Source organism: Ailuropoda melanoleuca, chromosome 6, assembly GCF_002007445.2.
Source record: "Ailuropoda melanoleuca isolate Jingjing chromosome 6, ASM200744v2, whole genome shotgun sequence".
Classification (NCBI taxonomy): Eukaryota; Metazoa; Chordata; class Mammalia; order Carnivora; family Ursidae; genus Ailuropoda; species Ailuropoda melanoleuca.
In genome coordinates, this window is record NC_048223.1 from 29,372,520 (window position 1) to 29,393,859 (window position 21,340).

The 21,340-nt window shown below is 43.7% G+C and overlaps 1 protein-coding gene across 1 annotated transcript in view; it reads left to right on the forward strand.

Moving 5' to 3' along the window:
• Positions 1-8,832: 8,832 nt before the first annotated feature.
• LOC117802615 (protein enabled homolog) overlaps positions 8,833-21,340 on the forward strand; it is a 516,348-nt gene continuing 503,840 nt past the window's right edge. The window contains exons 1-3 of the mRNA XM_034661831.1: positions 8,833-8,859; positions 13,400-13,706; positions 14,592-14,833. Coding sequence (XP_034517722.1) covers positions 13,544-13,706; positions 14,592-14,833 — 405 coding nt within the window. The 5' untranslated portion in view covers positions 8,833-8,859; positions 13,400-13,543. The remainder of the gene's footprint in view (positions 8,860-13,399; positions 13,707-14,591; positions 14,834-21,340) is intronic.

The window sequence follows — 21,340 nt, forward strand, 5'->3', positions numbered from 1 at the left end:
TAAAATATATGATAATTATATCTTGTAATAGTGAGTGTCTTTCAATTATATACTCCAAAATGGTTGCTTGTTCCTTTTTTTTTTTTTTTTTGCCATGTTCTAAATATATATGCAAACTATGAGGAAAGAAAATGTTGAAGATAAGGCTAGTTCTGGAAATGGTGTTCAGGGTTGTTATTCCTTCCACTGTAAAACAAAATTCATTTATTTCTAAGTGGTGAGTGATTAACTTTAGAACCTGAGAAGTGTAATTTTCAGCAAATTATATTTGGTGTCGTTCGCCTTGTATTGATCTCTGAGGAAGAAGTCATTTCCACTTATAAGATCCAGTCAAATGCAAGTCTATGCCTTTGGTACAACAGCTATCCATCAGCGCTCTCCAAAGAGCATGAGAAAGAGTCTTACTTGACTAAGGGGAGAGTTACAGTCATTGTGGGGAAGGTTTTTATCATGGGAAGGATCTTAAGAACTGATTGGGTTGCTCAAGGACATTGAGGACCATATTCACTCGGAGATCTTTGAAAATAGAACCAACGGATTCTTGTTGGTTGGATATGGTTAAGTGGAGAGTTGCTTGGAGACAATAGAATATAGAGTCTTTGGATGTTTGAGGTTTGACACAGAAAAGCATATACTTCTTAGTTTCATGACTAAAGACTCAAGGGAACCTTCAGAATGAGTAACACTGTAAACATAGAAGCAAATATTTACACCACATTGAAGGTATGGGCTTTTTCTCTTTTCTCCTCAGCAATAATTCCACAGAATTTGTTGGCCTCTGCAATTCGAGAGTATAGCTGATGCTAAAATATGTCAGCCTTGGTTGAAATCTGACAACTACATGGCACACAGATTTTGCTCTCACTTTGGCCATTTTTTGGAAACTTGTTTGACGTACTTGCATGCGGTCAGAGGATATTTATAGTTTGCTCAATAATCAGAACTCTTAATTTAGAAGCAACAGGTACATGCAATGACTCACCCAGTCCTGTTGATCATCTTTCTAATTCCAATTTAGAATGCAGTGCTTTCTCTGCCTTTCTGTGGCAGCTGACTTACTTACTAGAAATCTTACTTCTTGCTTCTATTACTGCTATGGTGCCCTAGTTGGTAAGTTGACTTCTAGGCTTACTCTTCTCCATAGAGTTGTTATAGACATTCCCTCCCTTTTCTTATTTCCAACTTAAAATACCACAACCATCCCCCCATAGTATGCATGGTCTCATATCTGAACTTCTTGCTGTGACATAGAAATGCCTTCGTGATCGGGATCCAGCCCACTTCTGCATCAGCCTCTCATTTCTCTTTTACACACTTGAGGCTCCCCCCAACAGGTCACATTACTCTCCATCCTCCATGCTTCCGTACCCATCGTTCTCTCTTCCTGCAAGAGCACACTCCCTCCTTTTTATTCCTCTTTGTTAACATCTCCTCATCCTTCCAGATTCAGCCCAGCCATCGCCTCCTCCCAGACCCCTCAGACTAAGTTAGATGCCAGTGGGTTCCCATCGCACCTTGTGCTGATTGTCAGTCTCCTGATCTGTTGGAGGGCGAGAGCTGTGTCTTGCATTTCTGATATTTTTGTTAGTGCCTGGCGGAAGTCCTCAAGAAGGGTTTGTGAAATGAATGGATGAATGAATGAGGTAGATATTGTGCTTTATTTTCTCACTTGAGGAAGAAGTGAATGAGTCAGGCTCATTATACACTCCTGAGAACTTTGGACTATGGTTGAGCAAAAGTGCTGCCCTCATGAGAAGACCCTGGTTGGCCTCATTTTGGGTTGTTGATCAAAAGCTAGACTTCTGACTTCCTGAACTACACTGAAAGCACAGTGCTGGGGAGTTCTACCATTTAAGTATACTGAGGGAAGACTAGGTCCCTAGAGTTTGTCCCACCTACACAGTAGATTACCTAACTTGGTATGAAGTTCCTATGCACCCTGGAGTTTGGGAAAGGCAGGTGAGGGTTGCAAATGGAGTCAGCAGCATTCTTTACCAATGTGTCCTAATATATCCCAACTAGAATTTCCTCTATGAAATATATAAGTTTCAGTGAATGGATCTTTCAAGAGTGGATCCATTAGCATTTTAAATTTGCAATTAAAATAGAATCTAATAATCCTTAATGCATATTTATAAATGTGATCCATAAGAGTTTAAGGTAATTTTATCATTTAATCCCCACAACAACCCAAAGATACAGGAATGGTTATTATACCTATTTCACAGATAGGGAAACTGAGGCTCAGAGACATTTAATAATTTAGGTAACTTTTCAAAGTCACACATTTACTGGTGGTGGAGTTTGGATTTGAAATAATATGATCAGACCCCAGGGACTTATACTTTTAATTAATCACCTCTCTGAATCTTAGCCACCAGGGAGAGCAACATGTAGACATTTTCAGTTCTTTTTATTGATACTGTGTCAACAAAAGCATATGAGGTTTTAACTATATAAACAAGCTAGCAAGATAGGAAGCATCAAATATTTAAAACTAAGAATCTGGAATATAAGTAAATATGTAGAGAAAATATAATTCTTCTAGCTGTGCAAGGCAGAGGTTATTATTTCCAATGTAATGACAAAAAAACCCCCTGAGATCAGAGAGAGGTGTGCTGACTTGTCCAAGGTCATAGAGTGGTTGAGGTGGGATTTGAAGAAGAGCGGTCTTACTCCGAAATCTTCACGGGGCCTCAACTGCTGGGCACTGGTAAGGCTCTTACTGAAACTTCTCATGGCAACATAGAACAGCAATGAGCTTAATGCCAGAAATCTTGCTTCTCACTTACCATATGACCAGAAGACAAGATCGAGTCAAGGATCTTTGCCACCCAAAGCCAACTGTTCTGGTATTAAAATGAGCTAAGAACCATAATGAGATGCCACTGCATACCCATTAAGGTGGTTATTATAAAAAAGACAGAAAATATAAAGAATGGGCAAGGATGTGGAGAAAGTAGAACACTTGTGTGCGGTGGGTAAGAATGTACATGGGGCAGCCACCAGAAAAAAATGATCTGGTCATTCTTCAAACAATTAAAAATAGAATTACCGTATGATTCAGAAATCCCGGTTCCAGGTATATGCCCCAAAGAACTGCAATCAGGGACTCAAATCAGGGACTCATGTCGCTAGCAGCATTATTTCTAATAGCTAAGGGTCCATCAGCAGATGAGTGGGTAAACAAAATTTGGTATATATGCACAAAGGCATGTTATTTATTTATTCTTAAGAAGGAAGGACATTTGACACATGCTGCAAATAATGAACCATTATGAACATTACGTTAAGGGAAATAGACTAGTCAGAAAAGGGTGATTCTACTTCCATGAGGTACCTAGAGCAGTCAAATTCACAGACAGGGTAGAACGGTGGTTGCCAGGGGCTAGGATGGGGGAGAATGAGGAGTTGCTTAATGGGTACAGAGTTTTAGTTTTGCAAAGGAGCAGAACTCTAGAGATGGACGGTGGTGATGGGGTGCACCATGCATGTATTAGTGTCGCTGAGCTACATGCCTCAATACGGTTATGCTGGCAAATTTTATGTGTGTTGTATACTAATTAAAAATAACTTATAAAAATGAGCTAGCTGGGTATATTGGTCAGGGTCCAATCAGGAAGCCAGATGCCCCTCTAATCTTTCAATGGAAGACATTGTGATAGAGCTGATCACACATAGCAGCGGAGGATGGTGGGAGCCCCAGAGGCTCATGGGATCAAGAGGTTGGTCCCAGCCTAAGGGCTGAAAGCCTCCGGGGGAAGAGAACGTATTACCTAATCCCAGAATCTGGGGTTATATGGTGGGAATGAGAATCACAGAGGGTGCTGCTGCTGAATGCAGCTGAGGCAGAGATGGAAGAAACCCCGCAGTTTCTCCCCTCCTTGTACCCCCTGCTTTCTACCAGTGACCCCCCAGACTTCAACAAACCAGAGACAAGTTAGCAAGGGAGCCAAGAAATGCAGTTCCTGGGGACGCAGAGCGGAGCAGGGGACGCAGAGCGGAGCAGGGGACACAAAGGAGGAAGACGTTTGAACACAAGCTGGCCAAACACCAGCACACAGTGCAAGATTTCTTCCCTTGTCATTTAAAAAGCTCTCAAATTCCTGTAAAGACTTAAAAAAAATCTCTCTACATTGACTTTCAAACATTACAGTGCTCAGTGATATTGGTTAATCCCAACTAAATTAATTTACCTGCCGCAGGTTAGACACATTCAAAAAGAGTCTATGGAGAAATATATTTGTACAGAGGTTTGGTTGTGGGTATTATTCAATATTTCAGAGACTGTCTCTTGGCAGACCAACCGATAGTCATCCTGAGCTAACTGGCATTCTATTTAGTTTATATATAAATATATACATATACATAAACTATATGCACATATATTTATTTATTTACATAAAAATATAAAAATAGTTTTAAAAATATATAAAAATATGTTTATGTAAAGATATAAAATATTTTTAAATTTATAAATATAAAATTATAAAATATATGATAATTATAAATATTTAATGATACGAAATTTATTTATATATTTATCTGTTTGTAAAGTGTGAGCTCTGATGGACTAAAACTCCTACTATTCCGTTAAACTCACTGCCTTCTTCCTTCACTCACCCAAATCTAGGACAGAGTTCCTTTTCCTTGTAACCTCCACACTCTGCGGTCTACTTGGAACATCATGCTTATAACAGTTGTAACTTTTTGTTGCTTCGTCTATTCTTTCTGCAAAAACCTATAAACCACTTGAAAGCAAAGACAGAATGCATGTTTATATATATATATATATAATGTTTCATACATATTTATGTATGTGTGTGTACTACTGTATCTTTATCACAAATAACTAACAATAACCAATGCAGGGCCGGTTATATAGTAGGTGCTCGATAAATGTTTTTGCAAGAATGAATAAACTACCTGATGAAGAAGGACTGACAGGTTAGAGCAACAGAATGTGGGGCCACAAGGACAGGAGGAGTAAGAGCCGCCAAGTGAGCTGTTCAGCATTGGAGACTGGAAGGGAGGATGCTTGGATTTAAAGTGAATTCGGTGTTTGAAAAACTTGAATAGACAACCAGAACTGGGGAACTGGCTTCAGAAGAGATGTCAGGGCTTGGAGGTAAAGATTTGAAAGTCCTCTTTAGAGTGGATGAACCAGGCTGTGGCAGCTTGTTTTCTCCACAGATGGCGGTGACAGCCTTTCCTCCTGTTCTACAGGCTCTTCTGGTACCTTCCTCTTTCCCCATCAGGAAGCGGAGTCTATGTCACCTCCCCTTGAACGTGGGCGGGGCTTTGTGTTCGCCGCCATTGCCAGTATAACAGAAATGACCCTACCGTGGCTAAGTCATGAAAACATCTTGTACCTCTGCCTCCCTTTAGTAGGTTCTCTTTGGGAACCCAGCCACCATGCTGTGAAAAAGCCCAAGGAGTGTTCGGTGAGGCCCATGTGTAGTGGAGGGGGGGCGCTGAGCTCCCAGACTAGCGCCAGCCATCTTGGACGGAGCGCCAGCCATCTTGGATGGAGCGCCAGCCATCTTGGACGGAGCCGCGGCGTGGCCTGCCCACCCGGCTCCATGCACAATGTGGACGCGTACGCGACAGAAATGGTTATTATTGTTCTAGGCGCTGACTTCTGGGGTGGTCTATTACACAGCAAGAGATCACTGATAGACACAGGTGGTGAAGGAGCATGCCATTGAAGCCAGCCAGGCCTGGGTTCAAAGATCTGATGCCGCTACTACCAGAAGCAGGCTTTAGGCCTGTTTCCCGGACTGGCAGAACCTCCTTTCCTTGTGCATCCAATAGGATTAGCGATGGCTGCTGCAGAGAGCTGTTAGTATAATTAAAGAGATGCCATCAGTAAATGTCTAATGCTCGGCTTCGTCTCTCTGGTGGTGACAGGGAGCCCTATGTCTCCAAGTTGAGCAAGTTGAAGTTCTGTGAAGAAAGAGTATACGTGGACTAGGGCAGGTCATTTGGAGATAAGTAAAGAAGAGGAAGAAAGACAGTAGGGGATAGTCAGAGGCTGAGGAGGGAATCAAGACCAAGTAGCTTCTTGAGAAGGTCGGAGTGAAATTTGAGACAGAAGGCCGGCTAAGATCAAGGGCTGGAAAGGTACTGATTTCGGCAGCGGGGAGGGGGAGGTGACCAGTGACGTAAGACAGTGGGGTAAACAGAGCAGAGCCTGGAAGCCTGCGTGCCGAAGGAGTAGTGAGATGAAGCAAACAGTTGCTTACTTACGCCTTAATTCATAAGCATGTATATGTTACTCCTACAGAACATGAGAATACTTTTCTAGTAAAAAGGTATATATTCCCCATTCAAATTTCAGTTTCCCCATTCAAATTTCAGTTTCCCCACTAGAGTGGTCCTTTGCTTTAAAAATACATCCAGGTGAATCTTACAACTCATCACCACACTCTATCGGTTTTCCCTAGGAACTCATTTATTATATTTATGGCTGTCTCTGTAGCTTGTTTCCTGTTTCATATTTATATTTAGATTCTTGGTTTTCCAAAATGTCTTGCCTAATTATGACTATAGTTGTACATGTTGCTTATATTCTGCTTCCAAAATGAAAAGCACAATGTAGAGATAAGGACAGAATGACCAGGAGACCAATGGCCATATCCAGAAATAGAGCTGTTATTCAATAGATGAAAGTGAAAGCACATTGTTTCAAACTACAGAGGGTGTCCCACCCTCACTTGATTATTGGTTGCTTTCAGTGTATACTTAACTTGTCAGAAAATATCTGCTATTGTTATCTCAGATCTTTGAGCTGAAAGTAATGATAGGTCCCTCAATTAATAAAAAAGGGAATGGAGGCTCAGACAAGGTACTTGAGCAAAGTTACGGTTATTTACCTTCCTGCAATAATTCAGTGACATTGATACAAACATGGGACCACAGTAAGTCCATGGTGAAAACCTAGTTTCCAAATAGCCTGTTCTTGTTTTACTTTTTTGAAGACTGAATTTTCCAAGATGAGATGCAAAGTCATTTCTGAGCCATCACATAAAAGGTCTTTAATATTCATTCTCAAACATTTATTTAGTCCCACCATGTGCAAGGCACTGCATTAGGTGGGTCTTCTAAAATATACTACACAAGGGAATGAAAGATAATTTCTGGTGTAAAAAGCCAAATTATGAAAATGTAATATTTATTAGGCACTTGTAAGATAAAAGGCGCTTGCTGGAGCGGCACGTCTGCAAGGTTTACCCCTCTGCAAAATGTCTGGTTTGTTCAGTTGATTCTAGCATGATGCTAATGAGAGCCAGGTCAGGAGTTTAATTCTTGACAGCTTTGTATGAGGAATGTTAATTCTGACCAACCACATCCAAGACCCAATAAGTTAGTTCCCACAATTGAGGGGAGTGTGACTGGTAGGGCGGGTCATGGCCTGGTGACCATACGGGACCCATGAGTGGATCCAAGAGGCAGGAAATGGAGCTGTCCAGGGCGGGCTCCCAGAATTCCCACCCACCACAGGAGGTACCAGGCAGCGAGGAGGACTGGGACAGGGGACATAGGGCCTGGGGCGGATAATGAAGCAGAATTTGTTTGGGGGGGCTTACCACGTTTTCCCTACTTCTGATGTTTCTTTATGTAGGGAGTTCAAGACACTCCTAACGTCTTCCCTTTTTACTCTCTGTCCTAGGAGAGGTATCTTAACTGCCTGGTGAATTTGGGAAAAATGAACTGAGCTCACTGGCCTCTTCCTTATACCTTCTGGGAGCTAGTGGCTGCAAGGTGCACGCAAGGAAAACTTGCAATAACCCCGCAAGACTGTGACTGAGTGGATCCGTCTGCCTGATGGGGGGTTAGGAAATAGGAAGATCCTTTGCCTACAGATGCAAGCCATCTCCTCCAAGCTGCTCCTTATCAGTAACAAAGGTGGTATTTTGGCCCTAATGAAGTCTAGGACCAGCTCAGCAAAGCTCAGCAAAGCTGGCAATCTATACAAGATACAGGGAGCCAAAGAGGCGCTCTCACTAGGCAGACTGGCTCTAATATTGCCAGGGCAGAACATGACTGCTCTCAAAGCTGCAATGCTCTGGAATATTTTCAGGTGACCCAGAAATTAAAGTTCAGAATCCCTGGAGTCCTTATGTCTATCAACGACACCTCTAACTTTAGCCAAGAAACATGTGTATGTCTAAACAAGTGAAGGGTGGCAGACTCCTCCAAACATCGCCTACAACAAGGATTAAAGCATGTGGCTTAATTTTTAATCAGCTGCCTTGTTAGACATGGGCTATCAGCAAAGTGGTATAAACATAGAACGGGGTTTGGCCTTTGTCGTCCAATGGGGGAAGGGAGGAAATATTTTCTTTTTCTTTTAGGGTTACTCTGCCTTGTCCCTTCTGAGGTGGATTGATATGCATTATAAAGAATCTTGCCTTCACTTTCAGCAGAAAAGGAGTCTGGTGGAGGGCATCTGAAGACGCCTGCATGAGAGTCAAAATGAGTTCTGAATGGCCTCCGAGTTGGCGGCCAACCTCCTGAAATCATATTGTCTGAAGTCCCTTGGAGTTTCTTTTCTGAGGACAACGGCAGTCTATTTATTGGTGGCAGTTGCTATGAAGTGACCGTCCTCAGAAGTGAGGCTGTTGCCCTTAGCTACACATTTCTTTGTGGGCATAATCTTGGATCACACAGTACCAAATCAGCAGCTGGGCAAGGCAGAGACCCTGATGAAATATGAATATGATGACGATGAAATATTTTCCTAGTGCTAGCCTCCTTTTATAGGCTACATTGTGGTTAATGCAGCTTGGAAATGACACATGACCTTTTCAAAAGAAAGGGCTCGCTTTATTTGAACACTGTCCTCTTCCCTCTCAGGTAGGGATTTGCTTTTTTATTCTGAGATGTGTCATTTAAACTGATGTCCTCTGAATAATCTCTTTCCTGATCGTACCCACCTCACGGGCTTGTTGGGAGGGTCGCGGGGGACGATGCGTGGCGTGCACTTGATAGCCAGTCGGCAGGGCTGATGGAACTAACCGTGGCTGCTGCTTGCTGTTCTCATCCTGGAGAAGGGAAGACCCAGGATGCTGGTGCCCATCTTCAGATAATGAGTACTTTTGTTTCATACTCTCCTCCCTCCATGCCCAAGCCCCCTTCCCTCCTATCCTGTCCCATTCCACAGATTAGATATTTACATTCTGGGTAATTGTGGAGTGCATTTCTACTTTGAATTTCCTTTACTCTCTTCTGTCACCTCGGCTCCTTGGTCCCTCCTCCTTTGTTTTGTATCTCATCTTCCATTTTGAGAGGAATCCTCAAGTTTTGATATTTATTTTCAACAGACATCCACTCTTAATTTATGCAACTTTCCATTATGCGCCAATAAGATATTGAGGGAGGGGGTATCTTCATGTGTCTTCTACCCAGAATCTATTTGCGCTCTTTTGTCTCCTTTTCTTAAGGCAGTTCCAAATGCACCCCATGTGTGCTGACGTTTGAAAAGGCTGTAAAATTAAAGCTACGTAATTATGAATACTATGAAAAAGGTTTTGACAACTTTTGGTGGCATTTAATTCAAGTTAAACTCCTCTCATTCAAAATAAAAAGCATAATGTTACTTATTATGTAAATGAGGTGGCAAGGCAGATGTTTTTCATCCTGATGCATTCACTGGGGATTAATACATACAAAAACTGAGCAGGAGGGGCCTGTGTTCAACCTGGGAATTTGAATAAGGGTTGAGCAACAGGAAGGATGATTACTCGAGCTGCTCCGTTCAATAGGGGAGCCAATAACCACATGAGGTTATTTAAATTTGAATCAATTAAAATGAAATGAAAAGTTTTTCAGTCATATTAGTCATAATTCATATGCTCAGTTGCCATATGTGGCTGTTGGCTACTTATTGAAGAGCCCAGATATAAAACATTTCTATTCTTTCAGAAAAGTTATGCTGGACAGTGCCGCTAATCACAGAGATATTAAAACAGCTGGGGATGCTTGTGGATTGCTCTTCTCAGCTGGAACTTGATCCGTGAGGTTCTCTACACACATTTGGAAAGGGTGTAGATCCGTAAAAAGCCAAGAGATACAAGAGTTGAGATCATGTTGCTGCTGTGCTTCTCGAACTTTAAACGTGCAACCGTATCACCTGGGGATCTTCAAGTGTAGATACTAAGTAGGTCTGGGGTGGAGCCTGAGAGTCAGCATTTGTATCTGGCTCCCAAGTGCTGCTGCTGCTGGTATGGGGACCCCACTTGGAGAATCATGGATTTACAGTGATTTCCAATCTTGCCTAGATATCATTATTGCTTCGGTAGGTTTAAAAACCACTGATGGGGCGCCTGGGTGGCACAGAGGTTAAGCGTCAGCCTTTGGCTCAGGGCGTGATCCCAGCGTTCTGGGATCGAGCCCCACATCAGGCTCTTCCGCTATGAGCCTGCTTCTTCCTCTCCTACTCCCCCTGCTTGTGTTCCCTCTCTTGCTGGCTGTCTCTGTCTCTGTCGAATAAATAAATAAAATCTTAAAAAAAAAAAAAACAAACCACTGATGCCTAGCTCTCACCCCCAAAGATTCTAATCGAATTTGTCTGGGAGTGGGTAGTCTGGGCATCATAGATTAAAAAAATTCCCCAGTTGATCACTCTCCCAGTGATTAAAATTTAAGAACCATTAATGATGATATAGCAAGTCTGTTAGGTCTGAGGACCTGAAGCACTGACTTCACCTGGAAGTTTCTTAGAAATGCATATTCTCTGGCCCAGATCCTGTCCTGCTGAATCATAACCTCCATCTTTCAACAGCTTTCCCCAGGTCATACCATGTACGTTAAAGGTGGGAACTACTGTACTGGATAGCCTTTTAAAATAATAATTTATTGATCTATCTATATGCACTTTAAAGAAATTCTTTCAAGTAACAAGTTCTGTTCCTAAAAATACCGAAGCATATAATTTAGTCCATCCTTAGGCCAAATTACTGGAGCTTTATTAGATTGTCATTGCATAACATGGACGGCACTGGAGGNGACACAAACTTGATGGTTCCTGCTTGCATTGTAACAGAAGGTATCAATAATCCAGGCAGAGCAGAAACTGTGGACTTTCAAGTCTCCTGCAGAATGTCAAAAATAACCAGAGCTTTTAAGGAACTAGTTCCACATGTTTGCATAAAATTTATTATTCAAGATAAATTGCTCTTCCGTTTTTAGGTTAATGCCTTTTGATGTGAGAAAATTGTATACTTCTAATTCATGACCACATACAAACAGTTACGTTCCTAATTTATGTAACTTCTCATTCTGCAACACTAAGATCCTGGAGGGGAGGGCAGGAAGGGACAATAATATCTTGACCAAGGCGGGAAAAGTTTCTGCGATTGTGCTTTCCTAGTAAGTCTCTCCCAATAGTATTTTAGGGGAATAGTGCCAAAGTTAATTATAATATAGAAAGGCCAACTATATGATGCATTAGAGCAGTGTTTCTCAAACTCGCATGTGGTAGGAATCCCTTGGGGGTCATGTTAAAATGCAGACTATGATGTCAGGGTTTCTAATGATACAGGTGTTGGGACGCTACCGGGCCATTAACCGCATTTTGAGTAGCAAGGGGTTAGATGGTTCTTTCAGGACACCTTTTTGAATACTCTCATCTCAATGACTCAAAACATCCAATGGCCTGGTAAAAACAATAAGAAGGGCGATTTTGTTGAAAGTGCTGATTTGCTAATTTGAATCATCTAAAAGAGAGACATCAAAAGGTCAGAATTATTCATAGATCCATCGTTGTCGAGAGGCTAATCGGGAAATGAAGTCATTTAAGGCAAAAGCAAAATAGTAACACAAATACCTCAGATGACTACTAGGGCAAAATTTTCAAAATGTTGCAAGCTGTCTGCATGCTTGAAGTAGCAATTTACATGCATAATTAGGTGCAATCAACAGTTTTGAAATGTAATATATTTTCTGAACCCATATTTACTTATGACAGATGCAAAAGAAAAAAATCTGTGTCCCCAAAAAATAGAGCAGAGAAAGAAAAATATTTGCATTTAACAGTGGGACTCTTTACAAGCACATGCCTAAATTTAGAACAAATTTAGTTGAAGTATTGTATCTTTATTTTGATTTAATCTTCATTTAAGCCTTGAAAGAAGTTCACAAACACATTTGGAAGTGACAAGCATGTAAGAATAATAACTTACCAGTCAGCTGTTCAAGCTCCTGTTGGACCTGACATGTAATTTTTACTTCTACACTGGGGAAGGAAAAATCTGACAGATTCAAAACTTTATTGCACAAAACACCACACTGACTTTCTTCCTGCCTTCAGAAAGGGCTTCATTCTTTGAAGATACAAAATATCTTTTAGAATAATTTATATAAAAAGATTAAACTGACAATTTCTTCTTCCTAAATCAGGGTCCTCAGAGGAGTACTCCCGGTGCATTTCTATCATCTTACTATTTCAGCCTAACAGGCAATGATTGTGGAGGCTTACTATGCACTAACACACTCTGCTAAGCACTTTACACACATAATCTAATTTACTGTTATAAAAATACTATAAGAATTGATTTATTACAATATACTGGGAAGGAAATGGAGAGTAAGTACTTTAGAGGTACAGAGCTCTATATGTTTTTGGCTGATGTATTACTTCATAAAGGGTCATATGTCATATAGTGAATTTCAGACTAATGCAAGCTCATTTTATTTTTTATAAGTTCCCAACTCAGAAAATGAGCTTGAAATCTGGTTTTTAGAAATTCTGAAGAAAAGTGAATGAGTAATTCAGTCCCCAAAGTTTTTTCTTTGTGAAAGCATGCTCACATTGCAATATCCAGATTGGCTGTCTACACCGATTAAATTAAATGCCAATTAATTTCTGTCACATTTACATGCAGAGTCAGAGATTAAGAGATTGAATTGAAGGATAGGACCTAACGATGTGTTCTCGTGTAACTGCAGCTATTGAGTCAGTGTCTTTTATGGAAAAGTTGTCTTAAGTTAATGCAAAGCAGTCACGAACAATGCAATTTTCTAGTTTCATTAGGTAAGCGTTATCTGTGATACATTAGGTTATGGAAAAAAGGCCACCCTCTGCTAAGAAATGCATGAATAGTTCATTTATCTGCTGATCCATTTGGGGGCATTATGGAACTCAAAGCCCAGAACAATGGGCTCTATTTAATATTAAACAGGTTCTTAATAACCTGCTATTTCTCTCCATAGCTTCTGGAGGGTCTCTCCCGGACTCGCAGAGTTGCAGTTAGCAGTTCCCGCGAAGTTGTAAGCTACTCCCCAGGACCAAGTGGTGTTAAATTTAGAAGTCATGCTGATCACCTGACTGTCGGTGAGCCCCGATTTAAGAATTTCCAAGTCTACCCTTGTCACCTCTATCTATCTATATTTGCAGACGCAGCTAGTTGCCTGGCCTGGGGTCACCACCGGAACCTCCTGGAGACCTGCCCTGCGGAGGACGCCCTTCCAGCACAGGAGAGTTCGCCACTTGGGAGCGGCGGCGCCCAGTTGGCGCCCACCCCGGGGCACACTGCAGTCAATGCCTGGCAGCGACTTCTCGTTTCGCCCTCCGCCTCCCCCATCGACCCTCTGCGGCCGACCTTTACGCCCAACTCGGGCGCGCTGCGAGCCTCGCGTCCTCGCCGTCCACGCGGGGCCCCACCCCTTCCCGGTTCCAGCCCGCGATCGGGCCGGAGGCGAGGGTAGGTCGATTTCCTGCCCGGAGCTGGCCGCCGGCTCCGCCGCTTCTTCACTCCAGTTCTCTAGCGCGGGGCTGTGTGGCGCGGAGCCGGCGGCGGCGGAGCAGACCGAGGAGCGGGAGCCCGGGGACACACTCACGCACGCTCCGGAGGGCTGACCCCGGAGACACGCTCGGCGCAGGGGGCGGGGCGGGGGGGGCCGGGCCCGCGCGGAGGTGGGGGTCGCCCGGGCTCGGGGGAGGGGTGGGCGCACCGGCCCCCGGCCCTCCGCATGCGCCCCTCCTGCCGGTCCTCGCCGCCACCACCTGGCGCAGGTCGGAAACCCCTCCTTTCCTGGGCTCTTCGGCGCCGGGGCGAGGGCAAAGGTGAGGGGTCGGCGCCTGGTCAGCGGGCGGGGATGGTAGGGCTCACTCCTGGCAGCCCCTATTCCTTGTCCGTTTCGCCCGGCCGTTCTTCCAGTAACTTTTGTTCCGAAGGTTGGAGGGGAGGGGAGACGCCGAGGGCCCCCAGGAGAGGCTGGAAAGCACCGCGAATCTGGAGGCCCAGCTGGAGAGCAAGTCCCCGGGCGGCCCCGGGGCTGGGCGCGCGGCTGGGAGGCGTCGCCGCCGCCGCCGGAATGCGCTCTGCTTAGCGGGGCTGCCGGGGGCGCCCGAAGGCCACCGCTCCAAGGACACGCGGCCCCCCGCTCCCCGCGCGCCCCGGCCCAGACGCCGCCAGCGCCGGAGCCGAGCGGGCGAGCGGAGCTGCGGGGAGCGCGGGCGAAGGGCGGCAGGAGGGAGGGCGCGCGGGAGGCGGCCCCTCCTCGGCGAGCCATGCGTGCCACGGGCAGCTGAGGAGTCGCCGGGCGCCGCTGCCAAGTCCCCGCTCCGCTTTTGTCTTGCCCTCCAGTGAATGGGAAGATGGAGATGGATGTTGAGGGAGTTTCTCCGCGCCCGGAGCCCATCCCCCGCTCCCAGGGGGCTGGCGGAGCCTGCCAGGCGCCGCCACAGCCGCCCCAGCCCCAGCCCCAGCCGCCGCCGCCGCCGCAGCAGCAGCAGCTGGCTCAGGATGAAGTGCCCGGCGAGAGTGCAGGCGCGGAGGACAGCGACGATCCCGAGGCGAGACCCAACAGCGAGAAAGGAGACAGCAAGGTAGGTCCACAGTGTTGGAGCTGTGACACCTTTTGAACAAAACCGAGGATCTCTAGTAGTGTCTGTCGCTTTAACCCCTCCGCTCCCCCCACCCCCTTCCCTCGTTTGTGTGGTGGTGGGGGTTGCAGATGTGGGGAAGGCGTGCGTTTGAGGGGAGTCGATGGGAGAGAGTGACTTTCCGAACTGGAAGGCGTGTGCAGGAGTCTGTCCTGGTTTCCGTATTCAGAGGTGTGCCGAGAAAAGTCTTCTGGTACCTGCGATGTGATGCCCAGGGTAGAGCACGGCACCTCCGGAGAGCTGTGTTGAGAGACCTTTGCTTGCCCCCACAGTATAACCAAGGCTTATTTAGATGATGTAGGTCAAGGGGAAGCGTGTCTTCGGGAGCTGCCAAGTGGCTTCTGAGACTCCTTGGAGGGAGGTGACATCAACCTTAAGATGGCAACAATGGGAGCAAAGTTTGGCTCATTTGCAGAATGGAGAGCGCTGCCTAACCCAGCTCTAAACTCGAGGTCCTGCTCCTCAGCGGGCACCCTCCTCGCCAGGAGGGCAGGGACCAGGTGCCTGGCAGCAGACCAGCCCTGGAAATCTTTCGCAGCCCTGCTGTGTCATTGTAGACCAGGGGATAGCTACTTCTTACTGTGGAGAGGGGAGTTCTTCAGGTAATTGGATTCCAGTAAGAAATTGCTCAAATGCCATCATTTTCTGGTGCTGATGTTTCTTCTGTTGAGAAAATTGTAAAGTAAAGGAAACGGCATAGAAAATACTGCCTTGGTAATATTATTAGAGTGTATTTATTACAGCTTGGTCTCTGAGCATAGTCTTTTTCCATTCACGCTTGGAGTTCCGTTTCGTGGAAGCTAGTGTTGTTTAGTTCTATCTGTGTAAAGTGCACACATGCATTTGTTAATACGTTTTGAAACTGCTAATGTTGGGAAAAAGCTGGCGCACAAATCAGGGTACCCGAACCCAAGAAGGGTCAGTCAATATACTTCTCACTTTGATCACTTAAGGAAATGTGCAAGAAAATAGCTACTTTGCCTGGTTAGAGGAGAATTGCGTGTCATGAGTGCTCCTTCTAGGAGATTGCCTTGGTTTCTGTTGGACTTTCCCGAAGGTACTAGTGAATTAAAAATATCTGAAACACGTTGGGATCACATTGAGTGTTGCTGTTCTGTATTTGGAGACAGGCTCACTTAACAAGTTGGTATTCGCAAGTTCAAAATTGTTTTGCATTTTGAAACTGAGGTAAGGATTGACGTTGTTTATCTACCCAAATCAATATTGTAATTTAAATGGCAGTGTACCATGGAACTGGAATTTGAACACACACTAGACTGAACCGGGGTGCCTTACAAATGCATACAAGATTTACATTGTAAAAACGATGATGAATTTTAATATTCTAATATCCTCAGCTTTCCGGTTGCTCTTGATTTCATGAATATTTAATTCTGTCATGACTGCATATTTACTACTTTAAATGACTGTGTGCACTCAGTTTTATGAAATAACCGCAACTGAGTATCATATTACCTAATCAAACTCTAAGTGTCTTTTGCAGAATAGGTGTGGGGAATAATTAAAATATACAGCCAGTGCTGCTGTTTCCATATTGTTGGTTCATATGCCCAGAGCATGAGAAATTCCTGCCATCAGCAAAAATCTGTGCTTATTTGTTTCCCTTTGATGCACCATGCAGACTGTCTAATGTTCTACCGGTTGTGAGGAATAAGGAAGGCAATGCACTACAAAATTACAGCAGGTGAAGACAGGCCTGAAAGCGGGTTGATTACATATCGTTAATTAGCATGTTCAGATAATTGAGTATTCCACTGATGTGATTTGCTTTACGTTTGTCTGCAATTTCTTGAGGTGGAAACAAAATACTACTTTTTTCCCTCCAGGTGTTTGCCTTAAAAAATCGTGTTTCATCCTTCTCTTAAGCCAGAAATCAGCTGCGTTAACCCTTTGTTTGCCTCTGGTACTCTCCTACTGGCTCTTCTGAGTTTGAGGATGGTTGCTGTGTTTCAGACTTTAATAACTCTCTTTGTCTTTGATGGGTACTAAGGCAAGTTATAAATTGATTTTGCTTAGCAAATCCTGCTTTCAGTAGCAGGAGGGCGTTTGGGTGTCTGACCAAATTATTCTATTAAAATATAAATGGAAGACAAAATGGGATAAGGTGGAATGTGGTTTTACCAAGCTGTTTGGGGTGAAGTGGGGCTATTATCATGATAGGATTTAAACACAATAATGTACAAATGTAATGCAATGAACTATTGTATTTTCTTTTCACTCATGAAAGTAATGAAGTATGAATTTTGAATGCTCTATTATCTTGAATCTTCCTTGGAGCAAAGGTACTGTAAATAGGATGTCAGTGGATAAGACTCCCCTCCCCACCAAATAAAGTGTCCAGGGAGTAATGGCATTTTTTTTTTTCCAGATTCTGATCTGGGGCCATTATTTTCTCATGAATTTACCCCAGTTGTCTTATTGGAAAAGAAATGAGAGCTTAATGCCAGATCAGCTTGTCTCCTGAATTGCAGGTGCACGGTTATACATCCTCAGAAAGTCTCTGAAATAGGAGGAAAGATTAGAAAACCGGATCAGTCAAAGGATTTTTTACACCAGAGTTTCATGATGTGACTGGCACTTTCTGTTCCTAGAATAACAATGCCCGATTCCTCTCTACCAACCACTCTTTGGAGAAATGTTAAAGCAGCTACATGCTATATATGCTTTGATTCCACGAATTGGCATAGACCCTAAATGACCATTTATTCCTCCTCTGTGCTTTCAGGCAGGTTTATATTAAACCTTTACATAAACCAGTTTCCTCCTTTTGCAATGACATCAGAAACAAGGTGGTCCCCCTCCTTTGGGGTCCTAGTGAGATATTTCCTCACCCATTATCTTAAGCACTTCCTCCTTGTATCAGAAAAGAGTTTCTCTAAACCAGACAGAGCTCTTTTCTTCTGGTCTTGCAGGTGCATGGTCATGCCCTTAAGTAAGAGACCTTCCTGTCCTTGAAAGAGTTCTCCACCTTGGATTTGATCAACCTCAAAACTTTCTTGCAGAGTTCTCTGTAGGCCTTAGATATTCCATTTCTTAGGGCCATTGAAAACTCTTCTGAAATGCTTTGCTTAGGCTGAATAACTCTTGGATAAGTATTTCTGAAACTTTCTTTGGAAAAGTTAAAGTTCCTTGTGTTGAGGACCAGTATCCCGTAACTCACTCCATCTGTGATATCTAGTTACTTATCCAAAATGTGTGAATTCTTCCCCTGATCCCAGATGAGCGATATAAATGATTCTTTCTGTTCTGCCTTAGCTTCATCTCATTCATGTATTCTCCCCTTTTCTTCTCCTCTCTCTCTCTCTCCCCTCCCCACCAAACACATACACACACACGCACCCACACACCCACACCCACACACCATTTACCATTTACTCTGAAGTGTATGTTTATGGCCCAGATGTGAGGTATCATGACCAAGCTCTCTTCTTTGTTCAATTCTCGTTAAAGCCTTGGTTTGCAAAACACGTTCCTGTGGTTTTGGATCAGAGAGACTCTGTGATGTTGCTACCAATGATACTTCACTGATGAACATGACTCAAGATTCTCATTTCAACAGTCGTGCTGTCCTAAATCATCAGTCTTAGGGAGGTTGGTGTAGGGAATCTCTTACCCAGCCTGTTGGTACATTTTTTAAAGCCTTTAATTTTGAAATAACTTTAGATTTATGGAAGAGTTGCAAACATAAGACAGAGAGTTCCCGTATACCCTTTGCCCAGCTTCCTCTAATGTTAACATTCTTCTCATTCATGCTATCGTGTATATCCTAATGAAGAAATGAACTCTGGCACGGTACTCTTAACTCAACTTGTCCAGTCAATGTTTGTTGAATGAATTTGCAAACATATTGGTGTTTTTCATCTTATCCTTCTAGGGTTTAAGACTTTCTCTACACCCGAAAGGCCTTTGAGAGAGTACTTAAGAGCCACATTTGACTGGGGTGAACTATGCCTCCCTTTTTACTGGTGGGGAGGAGCAGCTTGCGAAGTACAAAGGTTGAGGTCTCCGGAGCTCAGCATCCTGCTGCAGTGAGCCCAATGGGAGTTGCAACTTCGGCAAAGCTCTTAAGTGCTGTTAACTTATGGGGAGTGATTGTCTCTTTTATTTTATCCTGAAAAACACTCCTGCTCCAGGTAAGATAGGGTTTGTCAGTACACAGAGGAAGCAACGTCTCGAGTGGCAAGTGGAGGAAAAAAGGCAATTGATAAAATCAAGACAGTTCACTTTGATGCCTAACCCTTGGGTGTTTGTTTCTGGCATGAAACATAATGGAAGCCCTTTGATGTTTGGATTGTATTAGCCAGGTGAACTCTGATTTCCAGCACAGAAGCAGAAACTTGCCCCCATTAGGCATGGTGTCATTATGATTAAGACTGTTGGCTTTCTGATTAAGAGTGAAATCAAAAAGACGTGCATTTGCTCTTGGCTCTGTCTTTCCCTGGCTCTAAACCTCAGTGAGATCCTGACCTCTCCAAATCTCAGTATTTTCATCTGTAAAATAGGAATAATAGTTATTATTACACAGCTTGAACGAGATAAACTGTATATAATTTGCAATTCAATGCTTCCTAGGTGCTGACTGCTCAGTAATTGTTAATAATAATAATTGTGATCATTATTATTACCTTTGTGGTCCAAGGTTCTGAAAAGGAGAGTGAGTTGGGGCTCCAGGTTCACCTAGAATTTCCAGTTTCCCAGAGGGTTGTGGGGCTGGAAGTGGTACAGACAGTCAAACCAAGTTGGTGCTAATTGACCTGATTTTGCCCTGTGGGCCTTGAGGTCTTTTCCTGGGCAGGAGGTTAGGAAAGAGTTGTCCTTTCTCGTGATTTGTCAACAGACCTCTCTTATCGGGAAAACCAAGGAGGACCAGGATAGAAGGGCCCTACATCCTAGTCCAAGCCCCAGGGGTACACTCAATAATAAAATAATAGAATAAATAATAAAATAATAAAGCAAACGCATAGCCCTGCTTTTACACAGGACATTTGTGGCTTCTCAGGAGAAGTAGGTGGCACATTTTAAGACTTAAAAAAAGTGATTGAACTAAAAAAGTTATATTCTTTAGGCCTCTTTGTTTGCAAGCAACAGAAACTGACTTTAATTTGGGCAAAAAGGTATTTTATTGTAAGGTTGTAAGGTAATTGCAGAATCAAAGGAGAAATGATAAAACTGGTTTTGAGAAACCCTGAAGCCAAGGGGTCTCAGAAGATCTAAGTCGTAGAAAGTGAGGAAAGGTCTCTCAAGGGCACTGACACAAGAAGAATAAATTCCAGCCATCTTTTTGCCTTTCTGTCACTCTACTCAAGAGCCAAAGTCCAGGGCAGGGTTATCTAGTGGACCTTGCTTGGATCAGATATCTGCCTCTTGGTCAGGGAAGAGTGGGCATTACATTGACGATTCTTGCAAATTGTATTCTTTGGAAGGGGTATGGTCCCTGGGGAGGAAAATCAGGGTGCTGTTACCAGATCAAGGGGAGCGGGTATCAGGGGGCAAAACAACTGGTGTAACTCCTCTCCTAGAGAGGGAAAGGAGGGAATGGGAGGAGAGGGGGACAGAGAGGGAAGCAGAATGGGAGGGAGAGCAAAGAAAAAAAAAGAGAGTGAGAGAGAAATAGAGGCAAAGAGAGAAGGTGAGAACCAGACAGATACAGACAGACAAATACACTTAAAGAACCTGAAGTATATTTTTAGCATTAATTTCCTACCATTTGAAAAGAAAGAATACAGAGGAAAATTAAGTCTTCTGTTGCTTATGTACAGGTTCATTTTCTCACTTACAAAATGAAATCAGTGATATGTTTCACTTCTGCTGAACAGATAATCTCAGGATGAATGTGGTTGGGCTCTGATGTTTTAAAATATAGATCTTCCATGGAACTCATGCCCATTGGAATGAAATACATTAACATTTTTTTTTGTCTGCCCTGCATTAAAGCAAGTTGGTTTCCTGCTCAAAAGCCCTAAAGCATTTGCTTTGACTTTTGAATCTACATGTCAATATATTTCTGTGCTTACATTTGGACCTTACATCCTACAGAGGGAGTCCGGCAGGAGGAGGCACCATGGACAGCGTGTTCCTCATTTTTAGAGGGCAAGTGTTGGGGGCAGGCTGTTCATTCCTGAGCACACGCTCTTCCAGCACCGAGCCTGGCACATAGTGGGCCCTTATGAATAACACTTTGTATTGACTGCTGTGTTGATGTGTCAGTCCACACTCATTATACACCTCCTAGATGCTGGGATCACAAACTTGACAGAGAAACCCACAGTTTCATAGAGGAGACACACTTATACACAGATCATGATGTTGTAGGATGTGGAGACCATCAGAGAGATGAGAACACAAGGCAAATCCTTTGTAAGTGGGGACATTTAACATATTTTTTTGGGGGGGGCGCCTGGGTGGCTCAGTCATTAAGCGTCTGCCTTT